General features: G+C 39.8%; 1 protein-coding gene across 6 annotated transcripts in view; it reads left to right on the forward strand.

Moving 5' to 3' along the window:
• Pld1 (phospholipase D1) overlaps positions 1-18679 on the forward strand; it is a 197817-nt gene that overhangs the window by 146527 nt on the left and 32611 nt on the right. For all 6 annotated transcript variants that reach the window (XM_074073779.1, XM_074073780.1, XM_074073781.1 and 3 more), the window contains 2 exons: positions 12682-12795; positions 15108-15157. In XM_074073779.1, the coding sequence (XP_073929880.1) occupies positions 12682-12795; positions 15108-15157 (164 nt within the window). The remainder of the gene's footprint in view (positions 1-12681; positions 12796-15107; positions 15158-18679) is intronic.

Consider the following 18679-nt stretch of genomic DNA (forward strand, 5'->3'; position numbering starts at 1 on the left):
ATTTTATTTACCCATTTATCAGTTGTGGATATTTGGATTGTTCCCGCTTTTTTTGGCTATTATGAATGATGTTGCTATAAACATTCTATACTCAATTTTATTCAAACATGTTTTCATTTCTCTAGAGGTAGAATTACTGGGCCACATGGTAAACTTTCTGTTTAACATTTTGAGGAACTGTCAGAATATCTTTCAAAGTAACTACACCATTTTACATTCCTACAGTGGGTGAGAGCTCCCATGTCTATTGTTGCCAATACTTTCATTGTAGTCACCCTGTTGGGTGCAAAATAGTATCATCTTGGGGTTTAATTGGAAGTTCCCTAGTGACCAGTGAGATTAAGTGTGTTTTTTGTGTGCTTATTGGCATTTACCTGTTACCTGTAGAGAAATATCTATTCAGATCTCTTGCCCATTTCCACATTGAATTATTTGACTTCGTATTGTTGGGTTGCAAGAGTTTTCTATATATTTTAGGTACTAGTTTCATATTGATATGTGATTTACGAATATTTTTTCCCATTCAGTGATTTACCTTTTTGGTGATGTCTTTTGAAACACAAACATTGTTGGTCTAATTTATCTTTTTTTCTTTTATTACTTGTGCATTCGGTGTCATATGTACCACTTGATCCACTATCATAAATGTTTTCCTGCACTGGTGGTATAGCTCAGTGGTAGAATGCTTGCTTAGCATACATGAGACCCTAGATTCACTTCCGAGCACCAAAAAAAAAAATAAATAAATCAATAAGCCTATTTTCTTCTTGGAATTTTACAGGTTTTGCTCTTACATTTGGATCTCTGATTCACTTTGAGGTTTTTTAAATTTTGTGTAAGATAGGAGTCCACCTTTATTCTTTTGCATGTGGATACAGATTTATTCCAGCACAATTTGTTAAAAAGATTATTCTGTCCTAGCAGAGTTGTTTTGGAACCTGGGACTGTTTCTTTTTATGGCTGATTGTAAAAGTAAGAAAATAAACAAAACCATTATCCCTCACTATTTTAAGTCATTTTGTACATATAGTAAAGAATGTTTACATATACAATCACTTGGGAATTAAAACTGTTGACTTGCAGTGTCTTGTGGTACTTTGATATCTTTCACATAATATGTGGAAATTTTTAGACTTAAAGACATCTTCAGTAGTAACTATCGACATTTTTATCTGATCCACAGTTTATATCTACATCATCTTAATGAATCTTTACAACTACTCATGAGAGTAGGTCCAATACCTGTAGTTGTTACTGTCCCAGTTTTCGGAATTAAGAAACTGAGATTCACAAAGTTATGTGGCTTGTCTAGGCTACTTTCAGCAATCAGCAAAAACAGCTCTGAGCCCCAGTCTCTGGACTTTGATCCAATGGGACCTTTTGACCAAATGGAGCCTAATGGACTTCTGACCTCAAACCCCACGGAAATCTGGCTCGTAGATGGTTAGAAGGAGGACCCATTTGGCACCTTTTTACATAAGTGTGATGAGAATGCACAGTTGCAAAGCCCAAAAATATTAAAACTACAGGAAAGATTTCAATTATAAATACTTTTAAAGTCATGTAGAAATCCCCACTGGAAATAAATGCATTAAATTAAACCTGATACAAATTAATTCATCTAGAATCCTGGAGAAAATTCACAACGTGAAGGAAATGTTATAAAAGTACTGCCTCTATCAATGCTGCATTCTCTGTTGTGATTTTTATTGTCATAGATTGTACAAAATAATGGGTTTCATTATCATATTTCCTTTGGGGGGTACTGGGGATTGAACCCAGGGACTCTACCACTTGAGTCATGTCCCTAGCCCTTTCGTTTTTTTATTTTGTTTTTGGGGTAAGGTCTCACTGACTTTGCTCAAGATAGCCTTGAATTCACTGTCCACATCCTAAGAAACTGGGATTATAGCTGTGTACCACCATGCCTGGCTGATCATAAAATTCCACACCTGCATATAATGTCTTTTGATCACATTCAATCCTGCATTTTTAAGGTGGGTTCTAGACTTGATTTCTACTCTCATAAACGTATTTTTAAGCAATGCATGTCAATATAATAGATACATTTTTTATTAAAAGCAGCTAATAATAATTTTCCATTTTGGAAAATAATAAAGACCCATTCAACATTCAGGGTTTCCTCCAAGTTGAGGCAAGTGTGTTGGACCTTTGTGGTTCACTCTCCACTTCGACCAATTATTGGGTGCATACTGATCCCCGGGAGTGGGAGAAGGAAGACCCTTTGGCCTGTGGAGGGAATATTTGTAGCAGGACTTCACTGTGACCTGGTAGTCAGCAGCCAACACTCTATCTTGACCCCATGCTAAGAGGTCTTGGCAGCATGGCACAGCATCCCGTCTGCACAGTGGGTCTCACACTTGACTTCACATCCTAATCCCTGTTGGACGTTTACAAAACTACAGAGAGCTTACTCAACTCTAGGCTTCTGGATCGTAATTCCCTAGAATGAGTCCCAGGCACTCACAACTCACATTTTATAACGGGTCTAAAGTGACTCTAGGGCACAGCTAAGTTTGCTTAATTCTCCTCTGGAGTAGCATGTAGGGCTATGAGAAGCAATGATGGTCTGTGCTTTTCTCTTCTCATGTACATTTTAAAGAAAGTCACCATTAGATCTGTTTCTGAAATCACTTAAAAATAGCCATGTTTACATTAAACATAGATGTGCACACAGGGATTTCTTGCATCCTTTCCAGCCTCCCACTAGTATGGGGTAGTTTATGTCTGAATTACAACATTACCTTATCTTTCTGCCAACTCTTGCATTTCATTGATGCAGGGCCTCTGCTTTATTTATGAAACACATTTGGCAAAATAGAAAAAAAAAAACCTTTTTTAATGAAATTAAGTAAGTCACAAAAATACATTAAGTTTGCAAATGAATTCCTTGGGCTGAGCAGTGAATTGTGAATTTTGGAACTGTGGTCAGCTAGTCAGTACAGTAGGGTGAACTTGAACTTCACTTATCTCCCTTATTAATTGCCATAGAGTATGGCTTAATATGTACCTGTGAGATTTGATTTTCAGTGTTTGAGAGCCTAAAAAATATTTTTATCCAACATTAATTTGTCTATAAAACTCTGGAGATCTTCTAAAAATCATAAAATAGTAGCATTTAAGAACAAAAAGGAGCTTTAAGATATTTTCTGATTAAACATTTCCCAGGGATCCTATGATCTGCTCCTGGAAGAAAAAGGATCCATGACAAAAGAGAATGGTAAGATAGCATCTGTCACAAGATTCAAAGACTGTATTTCATGCTTAGAGGTTCAGAGGGCACATTAAATACTCTGGCAATTTCAAGGTACTATGTAGAAAATAAGTGAGTCCACCGAATTTCAGATTAACTGTGTGCCATTGAGCTTCGGTCTCTCAATGTCTTGCTTTCTCTGACAGTCACATTCGTGATGGTTCATGTGCCAGGAATTCAGCGGACACATGGGCATCCTGAAACATATTTTAATGCTTTTCCCTTTCTCTGCACCCCACATCATCATTCCCCTCTTATGTTAATTGCAGCAGTAACATATTTTTTCACTTAATAACTTGAAATCTGTGAGCTTGTATTCTTAGGCAAGGTCAAGGCAAAATTAGAAAGCTCATCTTGCAAGCTGCCTGCAGTGAGGCGTCTCCTTTTCTCTAATTAGAGGCCATGACGTGTCACGCCCAAGCTTACTTCTCTTTTTCTTCATAGGCTTCTCTGTTCTCTACTCTCCCCAGACTCAGAATTTTTCTGCCAAAGTCACATTCTTAGCAACAAGTATAATTTAGCTGTTGGAAAAATAATAGAATGCACACAAAGCAGATGGAGGAAAATGACAGTCTGCAGTCAGCCAGGCCTGACCAGGGAACATGGGCCCTCGTCCAGGTCCCTCCCTCCCTGAAGGGATCTGAGTCTTTAAATTGCCAACTCCCCCAACTGGGCTAAGCCTTTATTTTTCTGCCAGCGCTGGAACTCAGCCTCACACCAGTTCTCCTAAGCAATTTCTCTGCCCCCCTCACTTCTTTCTGGTTTCTTCTCAACAGCCATAATTCTCTACAGAAACAGGTTTTTGCAAAGTCTCCATGTACTGATCCATGGCCCGGAGCCTCACTGCACATTGAACTGAGAGCAGCTGGGAGAGTCACTGTAGAAAATGTGTCTGCCTTAATAAGTAAAACTGACTGAGTTGAGATCAGCTCCCAACCCACTTGTGACATGCCTTTGACAACTCAAATGTGACTGGTGACCAGAGAGGGAAATCACAACCCACAGTCTAAAATCAACTGTTTCATACCATGTTTGAATAAGCCAAGAGATGGAATAGGACACTTGATCCATGTAGAGTCAGTTTAAAGCACCATGAACTATGAAGTAATGGTTTTTGAAGATGATCCCAGCTCTTTGCTTGTGGAAATCTGATGCACAAAAGTTTTCTGCCTTGATAGAAGTCAAGAAATGAGAGTCTGCTATCAGCCAAAACTTTACTGTTATCACCCAAAACTTGACACCTTCAAGGAAAACAGACAGCTGACTAAATGTCTCTGTGTTAGAACATTAAACTGCAGTGAAAAATATACCATTAAACTGCGTTAAACTACACGACTTTAAAAACTGTTCAGGTCACCTGTGACTGACTGAATTGTGAAATTGCTGCAGTTTTCTCTTAGCTGGGTGACCTGTGGAGCACCCACTGTGAACTCTGACATTATTGGGACCAGATGTCCCGAGACCTGGGCTCTCTCCAGATCTGTTAGCCGCATAGTTGTGACCTTTTGAGTCCTTATCGGTTTGTTTATGACACTGTTTCTTCACTAGCAAAGAGAATACTATCACATAATATGGTTTTATATGAAAGAGGTTTGCAAATTCTAAAGCACCCATCAATGTAAGAAATTCTTGTAGCATTTCCAGAACATTCCTCCTCTGAAATAATGCTGCACGCTGTAGGTGCAAGCAAGCATGGAGAAGCTAACATCCAACACAGAACTAATATTTATGCCAGAAACAAAAGTTTCAATTAAAAGGATGTTAAACATTCCTATTTTAAATTATGAGATGAATACTGCAGAGTAAGGAAAACTTGCTTTGAAAAAAAAAAAAAAAAAAGAAAAGAAAAACTTGCTTTGGCTTCCCACCACTGGCCCTTGGGCAGGTATGGACGCAGGATAAAACTCTCTGTCCAGGGAGCCTCTTGCTCCCATCTCCTGTTGGGGGTGTGTGTGTGAGGGGAAGCACATCTTTCTTCCTTTTCTTTTCCCTGCTCTACTAAAATGCTAAATAAATCCCTGCTAAACTTAAAAACAGAAGCATTCACTCTTAACCTAGGGGTGTCCTGCCAGAGCTACAGCGGGTTCAATTTTGGGATTCCCCATTATTGATTTGATAGCACACTTCCAAACGTTATAAGATAAAAGGTATTCTGAAGCATTATATGGGCTCAGTTTCATTTTAATGGCTTTAATTTTAGCACTATTTCCTTTGTTCTTGTGAGGTGTATAAGCTTCCTAATTGGAAATCACTCTTCATCAATTGAATAAAGATGTTACCAGGTAGATTTTTATGTCTTGCCACATAACAGGTGTTTTGCATGCATTACTTCATTCAATCTTCAACCTCTTAGGCTCGGATGCATATTTACTCCCTTTCTATAGATAAAGCAGCTGGGGGCAAGTGACTTACACAGTCATTCAGGACTACTGATGAGGGAACTAGGACACAAACCATGCCCTCGGGACTTGACCTTGTGCTCTTCACCACTAAGTTACAAGCATCCCTCATTTCTAGGGAAGTAGAAATTTGCAAGCGTTAAGCTTCTCAGACAACATGAGTTTTTTTTTTTTTAATTTAAAATTCAGACTGGAGGTGTGCCTCAAGTGTTGAGCTCCTGCCTTGAAAGCCTGAAGTCATGAGTTCAAACCCCAGTACCACCAAAATAATAATAATAAAATCTGATAAATATTTTATTTTTTAAAAAAATTTGGTACGTTGAATTTTATAGATTTAAAATATATCTATATCCTGTAATTTTTGATATCCTATAATTTTGTACCAAGTTAAAAAGACCTGCTGGGCATGTTGCAGAAGCACTGTCTTGAGGAAATTCAAGCTGCAGTTAGTATAAAAAGCATGAAGGACATTTTAACTATGCCAATTGCTAGTTCCACATTCTTTCTTGTGGGATGTCTTCCAAGCTCTACAAAATTCCTGGAAAAGAGGTCACATTGGGGCACAGATGACAGGAGATTATGGCAGGAGAACTTTTGAATTAGATCATTTTAATCCTTTTATTTTATTCCAAAATTTATATAAAGAGTCATCACAGAAGATAAAGATATGTAAAAATTAGCACAGGGCAGGGGCCAGCAATCATTTTGAGCCTGAGCCAGGAAGGAAAAGAGAAAGTGGGGAGAGAGAGAGGGAGAGAGAGAATGAAAATGGTGGCTGGGACAAAACAGAAACAGCTTAACCAAAGGTTTTGTAGAATCTTATTTGGGGGCGCTAAGGGATATGTCTGTCGAAGGTTATCAACTTCAGGGTAAGTCTAAGTCAAACACACTTGGCTAACCCAACATTCTTCCATATGAAAGCTTGCCATCTTCAAAGATGAACAATGAGAAAAGTTTACTGTGCACAGTACGTACTATTGTTTTTGTGCACGATATATACTGTCAGTTTATAAAGTCACACATACTAGATAAAAATCAGTTTCAAATAGGATCGACATTTCTAGTGAACTAGTCATAATTTTAGCAATTCCTCAGACACAAACAAGAAAGCTGAAACTCAGAAAGATTTACTGCATTTTAAGAGATTTTTCAAACACAAAATTAAGAGGTTTATATCCCAAACCACCAAGAATCTACAGATCCTGGTCCAACGTAACTGATACCACCATGCTATAACGTTCTCTCCACAAAAAACCTAATCCTCAACTGCAATTATTCTTACTTCTGAACATAAGTCTCCAACAATGAGAAAATTCATAGCAGTTCTTGGAGTTTACAGTAATGAAATTTGACCTGTAAATCTCAAATTCTCAAAAAGAAAAAGTCTCACCATTAGAGAAGCATATGAAGCTTCTTTAGGTTTTCTTATGGACTCTGAGAACCAGTTGTGAGCATATCTGTCTCTCCTTCTGACCTTCATGCCGTGGAGAGAGACGGAGTGAGGGAGGAGGGGTCCCATGGATCATGGAGGAGGGACATGGGTGAGGGAGAAGGGGTCTAGGAGTGAGGGAGAAGGATTTCAGGGGTGAGGGAATGGGGTCTCATGGGAGAGGGAGGAGGGACACAGAGGTGAGGGAAGAAAGGGATCTGCAAGAGAGAGCTGGAAGGGGAACGTAGAGGCCTGTCGCCATGCTGACCCAGCTACACAGGGAATTGGTACCCTCGTTTAACGGAGCAAGCTGCCTCGTAGCAATCACAAAACTTTAAAATATTAATTTTAAGAATCCCACACTGTAACCACCCTAAAACTCACTTTCTCTTTTTATATTTCTTTTTTTTGTCCATGTAAATATACATACTTCAATTTTCTGTTGAATTGTCATTTATTTTCTTTTCCTATAACTTACCTTGAATTTCTAGGTCCTGTTTCTATGGGAAATTTCATTTAGGTGTTTCTTGATAAATGTGGCCAAATTCAGTGATTTCTTATTATTTCTCCTCCATATTTCATTGTCTGAGCTTTGCCCTGCTTCCCTGGCCTTTGCACTCCCATCTTTGGTTAGGATCTAAGGGGCCAGGGATCTTTGGAAGGGACTTCCAAGCCTTAGTGTCAGTCTCTCTTATGCTTGGTCTGGCATTTGTTTCATGTAACTTGGGGACTTTGGCCTTCTCCTTTCAGAGCTGCCTTTGTGCCATTTCTCCTTCTGCTGCCACTTCACATGGGCTTCTGGACTGCGCTGTTTTCTTTGGGGGTTCACCTGGAACCAAGGCTGAGAGCCTTATGGCTCTCATATCCTCATACTTCAAAAAAGTGGGGTTGCCCCATTTTCCCTGGAATTTTTCTCAAGATTGAAGGATAGCATCTCTACACCATCTCACTCTTACTTCCTTCTACTTCAGCATCAGGTCACAGAATCTGTATTTCTCTCCACCTAAAAGTTGACATCTTTGTGCCCTGATTGCTTTGTGGGGTGCCACCCTACAAGCAGTGCCTGTGTCAGAGCTCCAGGTGCGGAACAGGAAAAATGATTTACTATTTCATGATATCAGCTGCCACTTTTGTACTGTGTAATAACTTGGCATTGAGGCCATTTTTAACACAGTGCCAGAAGTATTTCTCTCCTGAGCACTCCCAGTGGTCATTTTTAATGTCTGCAAGATGAGCGTTGTACTGAGTGGCTGTAACATAAGCTGGTTAGCCTCTCTCTATTCTTGGACATTTATTTCCAATTTTTAGCTCTTACACATAGCATTGCCACACAAGCTCATGGATTTTGAGAGAAAAATTTATTTTAACAAGAAGCCTGAGAATGAATATTTTATGAAATTGTTCTGAACTCAAGTGGATAAAGCATTTGTCTAATTGATGGGTAGTGACTCATGGCTCTTTGCCCTCCTGCCTTTCAGACCATAAATAATTTTTCACATTATGGGCCCAGGTTCTTCCCCTAAACTGATGGTTGTTACTTGCACAACCTCAATGCTATGTGGGTGCCATGTTTCTGGAGGAGATTAGACCCCCAGCTGCTGGGATTCTGTGAACCAAATAGAGGGAGATTGGACATCCTGTCACATAGAACATTCTCTTCCTTGGCTCCCATTCAACCACAGTTTTATGGTTTGAAATTCCAGAGCCCCTTTTCAGTAGCAGTGATATCTAAGTTGTTTCTGCTGGTTTGCTGAACACAGTTTAACATTTTCATCATTCAGAAAATTGAACTTTCCGTCATAAAACAGCAAAGGTCTGGCTGGGCGCCCGTGGCTCATTCCTATAATCCTAGCTACTCAGGAGGCAGAGATCAGGAGGATTACAGTTCGAAATTAGTCTTGGGCAAATAGTTTGTGAGACCCTATCTCAAAAAAACCCATCGCAAAAAGGGTTGGTGGAGTGGCTCAAGGTGTAGGCCCTGAGTTTAAGCTCCAGTAGCACCAAAAAACAAACAAAACAAAAAAAGAAGCCAAGGTTTGGATATAGAGCTCAGAGAGTCCCTAAAATAACAAAAATTGTGAGACTCGTAAACCACAGTTTGCAAGAATGCTGTGTAAGGTTTTTACAGGACGTATCTTAACATTCTACATACATGTTCTCCATTTTGAAGTCATTTTTTCTTTTAAAAAACACAAGAATAGGCCAGGCATAGTGGCCTGTAATACTAGCTACTTGGGAGACAGAGATCAAGAGAGGATCATGGTTCAAGGCCAACCTGGACAAAAAGTTCAAATGACCCTATCATAACCAACAGCTGGGCATGCTTGCATGTGCCTGTCATCCCAGCTGTACACAAATCATGGTCCAGGTCGGCCCTGGCATAGAGTAAGATCCTATCTCAGAAGTTACCGCACAAAAATGGCTGGCAGAGTGACTAAAGTGGCAGTGTGCCTGCCCAGCAAGAGCAAGGCCGTGAGTTCAACCCCCCAGTACTGCCAAACAAAACCCACAAGGGTAAAATGAAGCTATCTCCTATAACAGCATCACAAAGATTGAGTGTTTATGACCAGCATACCATGTCTAAGATTTTTCCAACAAAGGTCAAAAATGACTTATGTGGATCAGCATATATATGTATATATATAGTTAGTTATTTCAAAATAGCAAAAAAAAAATTAGAAAACGTCTTAATGCCTATGAAGGGAGAACTGGCTTAGGATACAGATATGTGGCAGAATACTACGTCCCTGACGTCTTTATGTTCTGATGTGGAAGGAGTTCCATGACACATTGATAAATGGTAAAGAAAATAATGTTCAGAAAAATATTCTAATGCTAACGTTAGTGCAGGAGGAAGAATGCATCTGCTTATAAACTCATAGAGTACTTCTGAAAGAACACTGGGGGAGCTAGTGACAAAAGTGGCCCTGAGGAAGGAGAAACGGGGCTGAGGTGAAGGAGTAAAAGAGAAGTTGTTTCATCATGTAATCTTTTACTCCTTAAATTTGTTCTAGGAATACATGTTAGCCATCAGAAAGTCTAATTTATTTGGAATTTCCTCAAAATTCTGAACATAGAAGAACCATCTGACCCAACCATTCCACTCCTGGATATATACCAAAGGACCTGAAGACAAGGACTCAAATAGTCAAACACATACTACCAACCAACATTGACCCCAGTGCCATTCATGATAGCCAGAAGGTAGAAATGACCCAGGTGCCCATCAACAGATGAATGTGATATGCATGAATATTACTCAGCCGTAAAAAGGAAGAGTTCTGACATGTGCTACATGGATGAACTTGAGAGGGTCATGCTAAGTGAAATAAGCCAGACCCAGAAGGACAAATATTGCATGGTAGCACTTGCATGCAAAATCTAGAATGGACAAATTCATAAAGACAGAAAGTAGGTTAGAGGTTACCAGGGGCCATGGGGAGGGGGAAAGGGGTGATTATCACACACTAGACATGGAATTTCTGTTTGGGTGATAAAAAAGTTTTGTAAATTATTATGATTGCACAACATTGTGAATGGCACTGAATTATACACTTAAAAATGCCAAATTTTATATATCATAAAATTGTGGTGAGATATATATATACATATGTATCTCACCACAATTAAAATTCAAATAAAATGTAATTAAAGAACAGAAGCTCTGTGCAGCTTAACCTCTTCTGAGCAGTTTCTCGCCAACACACATTCTTCCAGCTTGACCCTTCTTTCTCAAGGGAAACAGTCCTGAGTGCACACCGAGTGCAAGGGCCACTAGTACTGGGCACTGCCGAAAACAGAAAGTTCTGTGGACATCCGTCCTGTGATTCAGGAGGTTCATGCCTTAGCTGGGCAGCCGGTGTGTATATAACATGTCCATCAGAAAAGGTACCAAATAGACTTCCTGGCCATGCACTGGGGAGGCAGAGTTAGGAGTAACCCAGTTCTGACCGAAGATTCAGGTGACAGGGGAGGTGGCCACTAAGGTGACCTGGAAGAAGTGTGTCCTTTCCTGGCTCAAAGCTGACAAGCCACATCTCATTAGTAGGGAGCGAAGGGCCTGTCTCCCACCACTGGCTGAGTTTGGGTGGGTCACGCTGGAAGATGATTCTGGAGGGGCAATGGTGTCCACTCTAAATGGCCGGGGTAGTTCACTTGGCCCTTTCATGCTGGCTAGAGGAAAGAGCTCGTTCCACTCTTCCGTCTCCCATGTTAGGGTTTTTCTTTTATCCTTATTAAGCAGAGAACTTGATTTACATTTTTTGTGTTTCTCTCCAACTCAAAGTGTGTTTGCCATCTAGTGATTAATCCTTGCCATTACAGCAACCTCCTTGAGATTCTTTGTTTCCCGGCACCATGGCGGAGCTCACTGGCTTCCAGGTTCCACCCTGTTGGCAGTCAGCCAACATCAGGCATTGCACATGCCTGATACAGACACCAACCTTCAGACTTGCAGCAATGAAATATGAGCTCTTGGAGTGCTAATAACACCCGCACAAAAGAAAAATTTAGTTCTTTAGGAGATGAGCCTTGAAATTCAGTATTAGGGAACGTTTAAGTAGGATGAGACTTGAAAATTAACCTGTAGCAACACCTCTGTGTGAATATAGACCTCTCAGATGTACTGGCGAGACCCACTCCCTGCAAGGGGTCCACTGCATGGTTAAGTCCAGGAGGTTTAAAAATAAACATTACTCACTCCGAATTCTTAGCGTCCCAGATAACATTTTGTGGCTGGAAACTCAGAGTTCCTAAACAATGATGACTTTGCGGGGTGGGGTGAGAAGCACTGAGGTTTAAACTCAGAGCCTTGCTCTTGTTAGGCAGGTGCTCTGCCACTGAAGTTCTTCAGTTAATTTTCAGACACATACTGGTCTAGATCTCAGTCCTTCTACTTATGCCTACAGCATCACTGGGAAGACAGGCATATGCCACCATGCTCAGCTTTTTTGTTGAGGCTAACTTTTTGCCCAGGCTGGCCTTGAACTGTAGTCCTCCTGTTCTTTGCCTCTCGAGTAGCTGGGATTACAGGAGTAAGCCATCACACCCAGCTAACAATGATGTTTTCTATAATGGATCCTAAGTGCCTGTCTACCCCTGAAACCCAGGTGTGGGCTCTTGGTTACTCGATACCTAGGAGTGGACAGCCTGTTTGCCAGAATGGATGTAACTCTCTCTGTATAACTTATTGGTTAATAAAACATCTTTTTCAAAACTTTGCTATAACCCACTCATCACAGCCCACCTCCATGGGCTTTTGTACACTTTTGTACACTGAATTTTGCCCTGCAAAGGACTATATTGCAGAGACACAGAGAGTGCTATTCCCACTTTACTGCCAAATTCAGCTTATGGTTCAAGTTCTGAATTGATAGCCTGGATCTGGCTTCTAGCCTCCAATCTAGCAGCACTCCCAAGACCTGAAATATGTAGAATGTCGTGTGAGAAGCTATTCACCCAACCTTTAAAACCACAACTCTCGGCTGTCATTTTTACCTGTGTTTTGCCTTTTTTTTGGTAAATTTCTGTGTCTCCTCTGACTTTCTTTTGGTAAATTTCTGTGTCTCTGACTTTTGCAGGGAAGGCCAGAGATACCGGGCATACATTATAATACCACTTTTGCCAGGCTTTGAAGGAGACATTTCCACGGGTGGAGGAAACGCTCTGCAGGCAATAATGCACTTCAACTACAGGTACTCGAGTTCACATGGTCTGTTTTGAGCTTCCAGTCACTCGAGCATGGAAACTGGATCTGAGCCTTCTTTACGTGGCTGGTCAGACAAATGAACATTCACTTGTTGCTCTTTCAAATCTTAGCCTGTTTACTAGTTGGTAAAATTCAAAGGGAGCCTAAAATCATAAATGATGCTTAGGACACATGGCAAGTATAAAGGAGCTAAAATATAAGTCCTTTTTTATTATATCATTACTTATACATATGTAATATTGATTAAAATTATCTTTAAGCCACTAAATAGTAATTGAATCTTACATGTTCTTTTCAGTAAGTAAAAAACAAGAAATCAAATGCCTAAAATAGTATGGTTTGAGTACCTTAGGTAGCAAGTCTTCCAATAAGGATGGTAATAATAATTTCTGTTAGAAAATGAAAATTCATGGCTCCTAGAATTTTTTGGCAGTTCTGGGATTTGAACTCAAGGCTTTGCACTTGCTAGGCAAGGGACCTACTGCTTGAGCCATGAATCCAGCCCTTTTTGCTTTGGTTATTTTTGAGATAGGGTCTCCTTTTTTGCTAAAGCTGACCTGGACTGTGATTCTCCTATTTTAAGCCTCCCTCAGTAGCTGGGATGACAGGTGTGCGTCACCATGTCGAACTTTTTCTGTTGAGATGAGGTCTTGAGAACTTTTTGCCTAGGTTGGCCTGGACTGCCCTCCTCTCAGTCTTTGCCCTCTGAGCAGACAGGATTACAAGCATGAGCTGCTGGTGTCCAGCCTAAATTTTAACTTTTCACTACATCTTTGTTAAAATTTAAGAAAAAGTGGTGAGTCTTATGCTTGCTATTTAAAAAATTCAAGTCTCCATATTCACTCAGAAAGGCACACTTGCATCCCCCTAGCCTTCAGCCTTGGCCACAGAGCCTTGTGAGAGGGTTGGAGGTGGGAAGCATGGAAGATTGATAGAAACCACCCTTGACCTTCTTTCTTCCTGGGTCACTCTCTTGGAAAAGAGGATAGAAGCAAGGAGGTGAGTGTACAGGCCTGGACATGAGCCTGACTCCCAGTTATCAGGTCTGTGACCAGAGATACCAAAAAGCCCCACACGGGGTCATGCTCTTAATGAGACAGAGCAGAGACTACAGCCTGGAGATCTGCTTTAAATAGCTCCTATTTTTAAAGCGTCTGTGTTCTCTTTCCTTCTAATTGAACTCTTTGGGGGAAGGGGGTCTGCAGGGTGTGAAGGCTGAGTGCCTCTGGGAGAGGCTTAAGTCCTCTTGTTGCTTGCTGACTTTTCAAACCTGTATGTTTATCTGCCAGGGTTTCAAGTAAAGATAACCTGCTCCCTGGGGTAATTTTGCCGAGTTAGTCTGAAAGGACTTTAACTGTGCTTTGGTCTATATACATGAATTGAAGACTTCCCCACTTCAATGTTATCTGATATATAATAGGACAAACAAAGCTTTTCAATTAATTATTTAAGTCACTAACATAAAGTTTAATTGGATTTCAGCTGTTTCATTTGCTATTATAATATTATTTTTGGAATATTGTCAATTGTAATTATTTCCTATGAATGTTTTCTTGAGTTTGAACCAGCTGAATGAAATCCATGTTTGGCTTTCATTCAGCAACCAAAACCATAACCTTTTACTATGCAAAAATATATCTATTTGCTGGCATCAACTTTAATAATATCAGCATTTTCCAGGCATAACTGTATTTTTAATTACTTTCATAGAGCAAGCAGATGGCACATAGACTTTTTGTTTTTTTCAGTCTTTAGAATTCATCAACTATTCTCAGAGTCTTAAGAAACAAAACCATTAACAGAGTCAGTTATTTGAGACTGTATTTTTCACATTGACAGGATTTTGATGACTTTATAGAGATAATCCAGTGTGATAGTTTGCTTAATTCCTAAATTACTGTGCCAAGAGTTTGCCCTTTGCACTTCAGGGCAATCTGTAAGTATTCTTATGTACCGAGGCATTCTAAATCTATCTTTCCTGTTGCCACATTTTGTAAGATGGACAGTTCACTCATGGCCCATCTTTAAAGAAAAGGCAGTTTCTCTTTCTGAAATTTGACATCAGTTTTATAGCTTTTCCATGTACCCACCTCAAAACAACGATTTTACCCCACTAGTAACATTATAAAACATTACAAAAGCTATGTTCATATGATTTTAGTTTTTAAAAATATATGAAGGATCTTGTCATAGAAGCAGTTCTTCCATTGTCACTTGGGTTAGTATTATATCCACAGACACTGGGAATGGGATTCATTGTTTTGAAATTTTCACTATTATTTCTTTACACATTTTCAGAACTATGTGCAGAGGAGAAAATTCCATCCTTGGACAGTTAAAACCAATGCGTAAGTAACTGGTTTTCTTTCCCTCTGTGGTTGTTTTTAATGAAGCATAAAGGAATCAGTAAAATTAGTTCTGAAGGTAAAAAAAATATCAGCTTTCATAGTGTGTTCACCGTGTTTTCACAGAACTCTATCACAAAAGTTTCTTCACAAAACCCTCAACTGATATATATTATTTATCCTCATTAAATCGCCCAAACCAGTGTTCAGATGGTGACTTGAGGGCTGGAGTGGCTCACGCAATAGAGTGCCTACCTAGCGAGTGTGAGGCCCTGAGTTCAACACCCTAGTACTGCCACAAAAAAAAAAAAAGATCTGAGATGGAGATCAGGAGGATAGTAATTCAAGGCCTGCCTGGGCAGTGCATTAGTGAGACCCCCATCTCAATCAATTAGCTGGGTAGCTGTGATCCCAGCTGCATAGGAGCCATATGTAGGAAGATCATGCTCCCAGGCCAGCCCAGGCAAAAAAACACAAGGCCCTTCAACTAAAGCAAAAAAAGGCTGGGGGCATGACACATAGAGCTCCTCCTGCCTAGCAAACACAAGGCCCTGAGTTCAAATATCAGTACCACCAAGGAGTAAAAAAAGACTTGAGATGCATAAGTAATAAAAATGAGAGTGTCTTTATAATTTTTATTTACTATTTGTATTTATTTATACCAGTTGTTTTAATAACAACTAATATTAGTAAGAAACTTCACAAAGAATGTATACATGTACTTTGTGTTCATCTTCCACCACAGTCCTAGAGAATGGGCAGGACAGGGATCATGCCTGCTTTAACAGTGAGGAAACAAGCCAGATGTCATGGCTCATGCCTATAATCCTAGCTACTTGGCAGGTGGAGATTGGGAGAATCATGGATCAAGGCCAGCTCAGACAAAAAGTTTGTGAGACCCCCATCTCAACTACTAAAAAGCTGGACATGGTGAGGCATGCCTGTCATCCCAGATATGTAGAAAGCATAAATAGTAGGATGGGGATCCAGACCAGCCCAGACATAAATACAAGACCCTATCTAAAAAATGCTAAAAGGGATTAGGGGTGTAGTTCAAGTGCCTGTCCAGCAAGCACAGGCCCTGAGTTCAAGCTATAGAACTGCCAACTAATAAATAAACAAATAGTGAGGAAGCAAATGCTACAAGGTCAACAGAGATTATGGCCTCCAGTGAACGCAGAGTCTCAGGGTTCCTGCAACACTTTCCTGCATTTGGTAAGGAAAGCCTATTACATAACCATTTTGTCACTATAACACATGCTGAACCTTTGTGAGTACTGTACTAAAAGTAGACAGACAAGAAAGAGCCCACGGCTCTTTCTGTCCTCTAGTCCTTCACGTTTTTCTAAGGCACATTCTCAGAGGCCCTCTTCAACGACCCTCCTACCCAGTTCTTTGTTAGGATATATTGTAGCTGCAGGTTTACTCATCCAGATCTCCTTGAATGAACTGTAAGTTACGCACATAGTGGGTGCTCAATGCTGTTCTGTATATCTGTGAGATAGGTACCTAAGGTTCCACGGAACTAAGCTGGAGTCAGAACTGCTGTCTGGCTTCCAGGTCAAGTTGGGTCCTAATTACGAAAACCTGGACAGTCACAGGAGAAAGACCAGATGTTATCTAGGAGACAAGATGAGGTTGGTGGGAGGCACTGAACTCTGGGGTGAGCTCATCAAAGTGGTGTTTATGTGAAGCTTTGTTTCCTGTTGGCAAGCAGGGCACAGAGGGACTGATGGCAGGTGCACTGGTAATGGAAAAGGGGGCTGTGAAAGAAGGCTTGAAGGGTGTGGGAGCATGAGAATAGGGGACATGTCAGGTGATCCTGCTCCCCTGGCCCAGGAGAATGGAACTGCCATGAGAGGGTCTGAAAAGTCAGAAGGAGCCATCACAATCCTGTGCAGCCATGCGATGTGACCTTCAGAAATACTACGTAAATCTTGCCTGAGTGTTTTTGAGGGGAGGTTTTATTTTCTCCGGCAGCCTCCTGGATGGGGTCCACTGGATGGTGTGCTGGAATGTGGGGAGAAAATATTAGCTCTTCCAAGTGTGCCTAATTTCAACTTGAAAATAAGAAATTAGAGCAGCAGGAGTGGCAGAGTAAAGCTCTCCAAGTATATATTCCTCAATAAAGACAACAAAAACATGGACAAAAATTGTCAAAGTCATCTTTTCAGACTCTTTTCAGGAAGTTTACCAATTCAAGGAGTGCTGAGACAAGAAAAGCAGCTGAATCTTGGGAGCATTTTTACTTGTCATATACTCATCTCCCTGTCCTCAGACACTCCGTTAGGGCAGGGTCCTCTAGAGAAACAGAATATACATAAAAGTCCACACTGAAATATTACTAAACTGAATCTCATAATATAAAAAGGATTATGAATCATGACCACATGAGATTTATCCTAAGACTGCATGGTTGGTTTAACTTCTGAAAGTCAATCAATGTATGCCATGTGAATAGACTAAAGGACAAAGACTATACAGGTTTATCTTAATAGACACAGAAAAAGCATTTAACAAAATCCAAAATCCTTTCATGAAGAAAAACAAATAAGCAAAAAATTCAGCAAACTAGGAATAAACACCATCTTGTAAAGGGCATCTCCAAATACCCACAACTGGCATCACAATTAATAGTGAAAGACTGAAAGCTTTCCCCCCATGATCAATAACAAAATGAGTGGCCACTCTTGGCAAACATTGTAATGGAGGTTTTAACCAAGGCAATAAAAAATAAAAGAAAAATAAATTTTAAAAAAAGGTAAGAGTAAAACTGTCTCTCTGCAGATGATGTGATCATATAATAGAAAATTCTAAAGAATTCATACACACACACATGAGCAAAAAAATGTACTGAATAATGCACCTTATTAATTTTTAATTTTGCAATGCTGGGATTAGAACCCAGGACCTTACACATACTAAGCAAGTGATATACCAGTAAGCTAAGCTACATCCCCAGCCCTGAATTGTATACTTTAAAAGTGTGAAATTTATGCTATAATTTTTGGTTAAATTTATGAATTTTTAAGTGTTGGAAGCTTTAAAAATAATGACACAAACTTTCACTACATGTATATTATATATATACACACATATTGATGTTGTATGCTCAGTAATTTTTCACTAATTGTCAGTTCAATCTATAATATTTTAGAAAACAAATCTAGGCATAAGTTATGCACATCACCATATGTTGTCTCTAATTGTATCCAGGACAGAGAGGATTCACCACAGCACTGTCTCACTCAGTCTCTGTTTTCTAATGGCTTAAAATGAAATGACACTGGATAAATCAATCTATATAAGATATATTGATAAAACAAAATTGGGAAAACCATTGCTGGCTGGCAATGGCTTATAAAATACAAGGGTGAGAGCTTATAGTAGAATAAAAAATCAAAACAAGCTTATTATTTAGTTTCTCAACTGTAAAAATGCCCTGGGTTTAATGTACAGCATTTTCTTTGGCTTTGGCACCTTTTCTTGCCTTTGCCATTCAGGGGAAATAAATTGGATTTTAAC

The sequence above is a fragment of the Castor canadensis genome, chromosome 5, assembly GCF_047511655.1.
Source record: "Castor canadensis chromosome 5, mCasCan1.hap1v2, whole genome shotgun sequence".
NCBI lineage: Eukaryota > Metazoa > Chordata > Mammalia > Rodentia > Castoridae > Castor > Castor canadensis.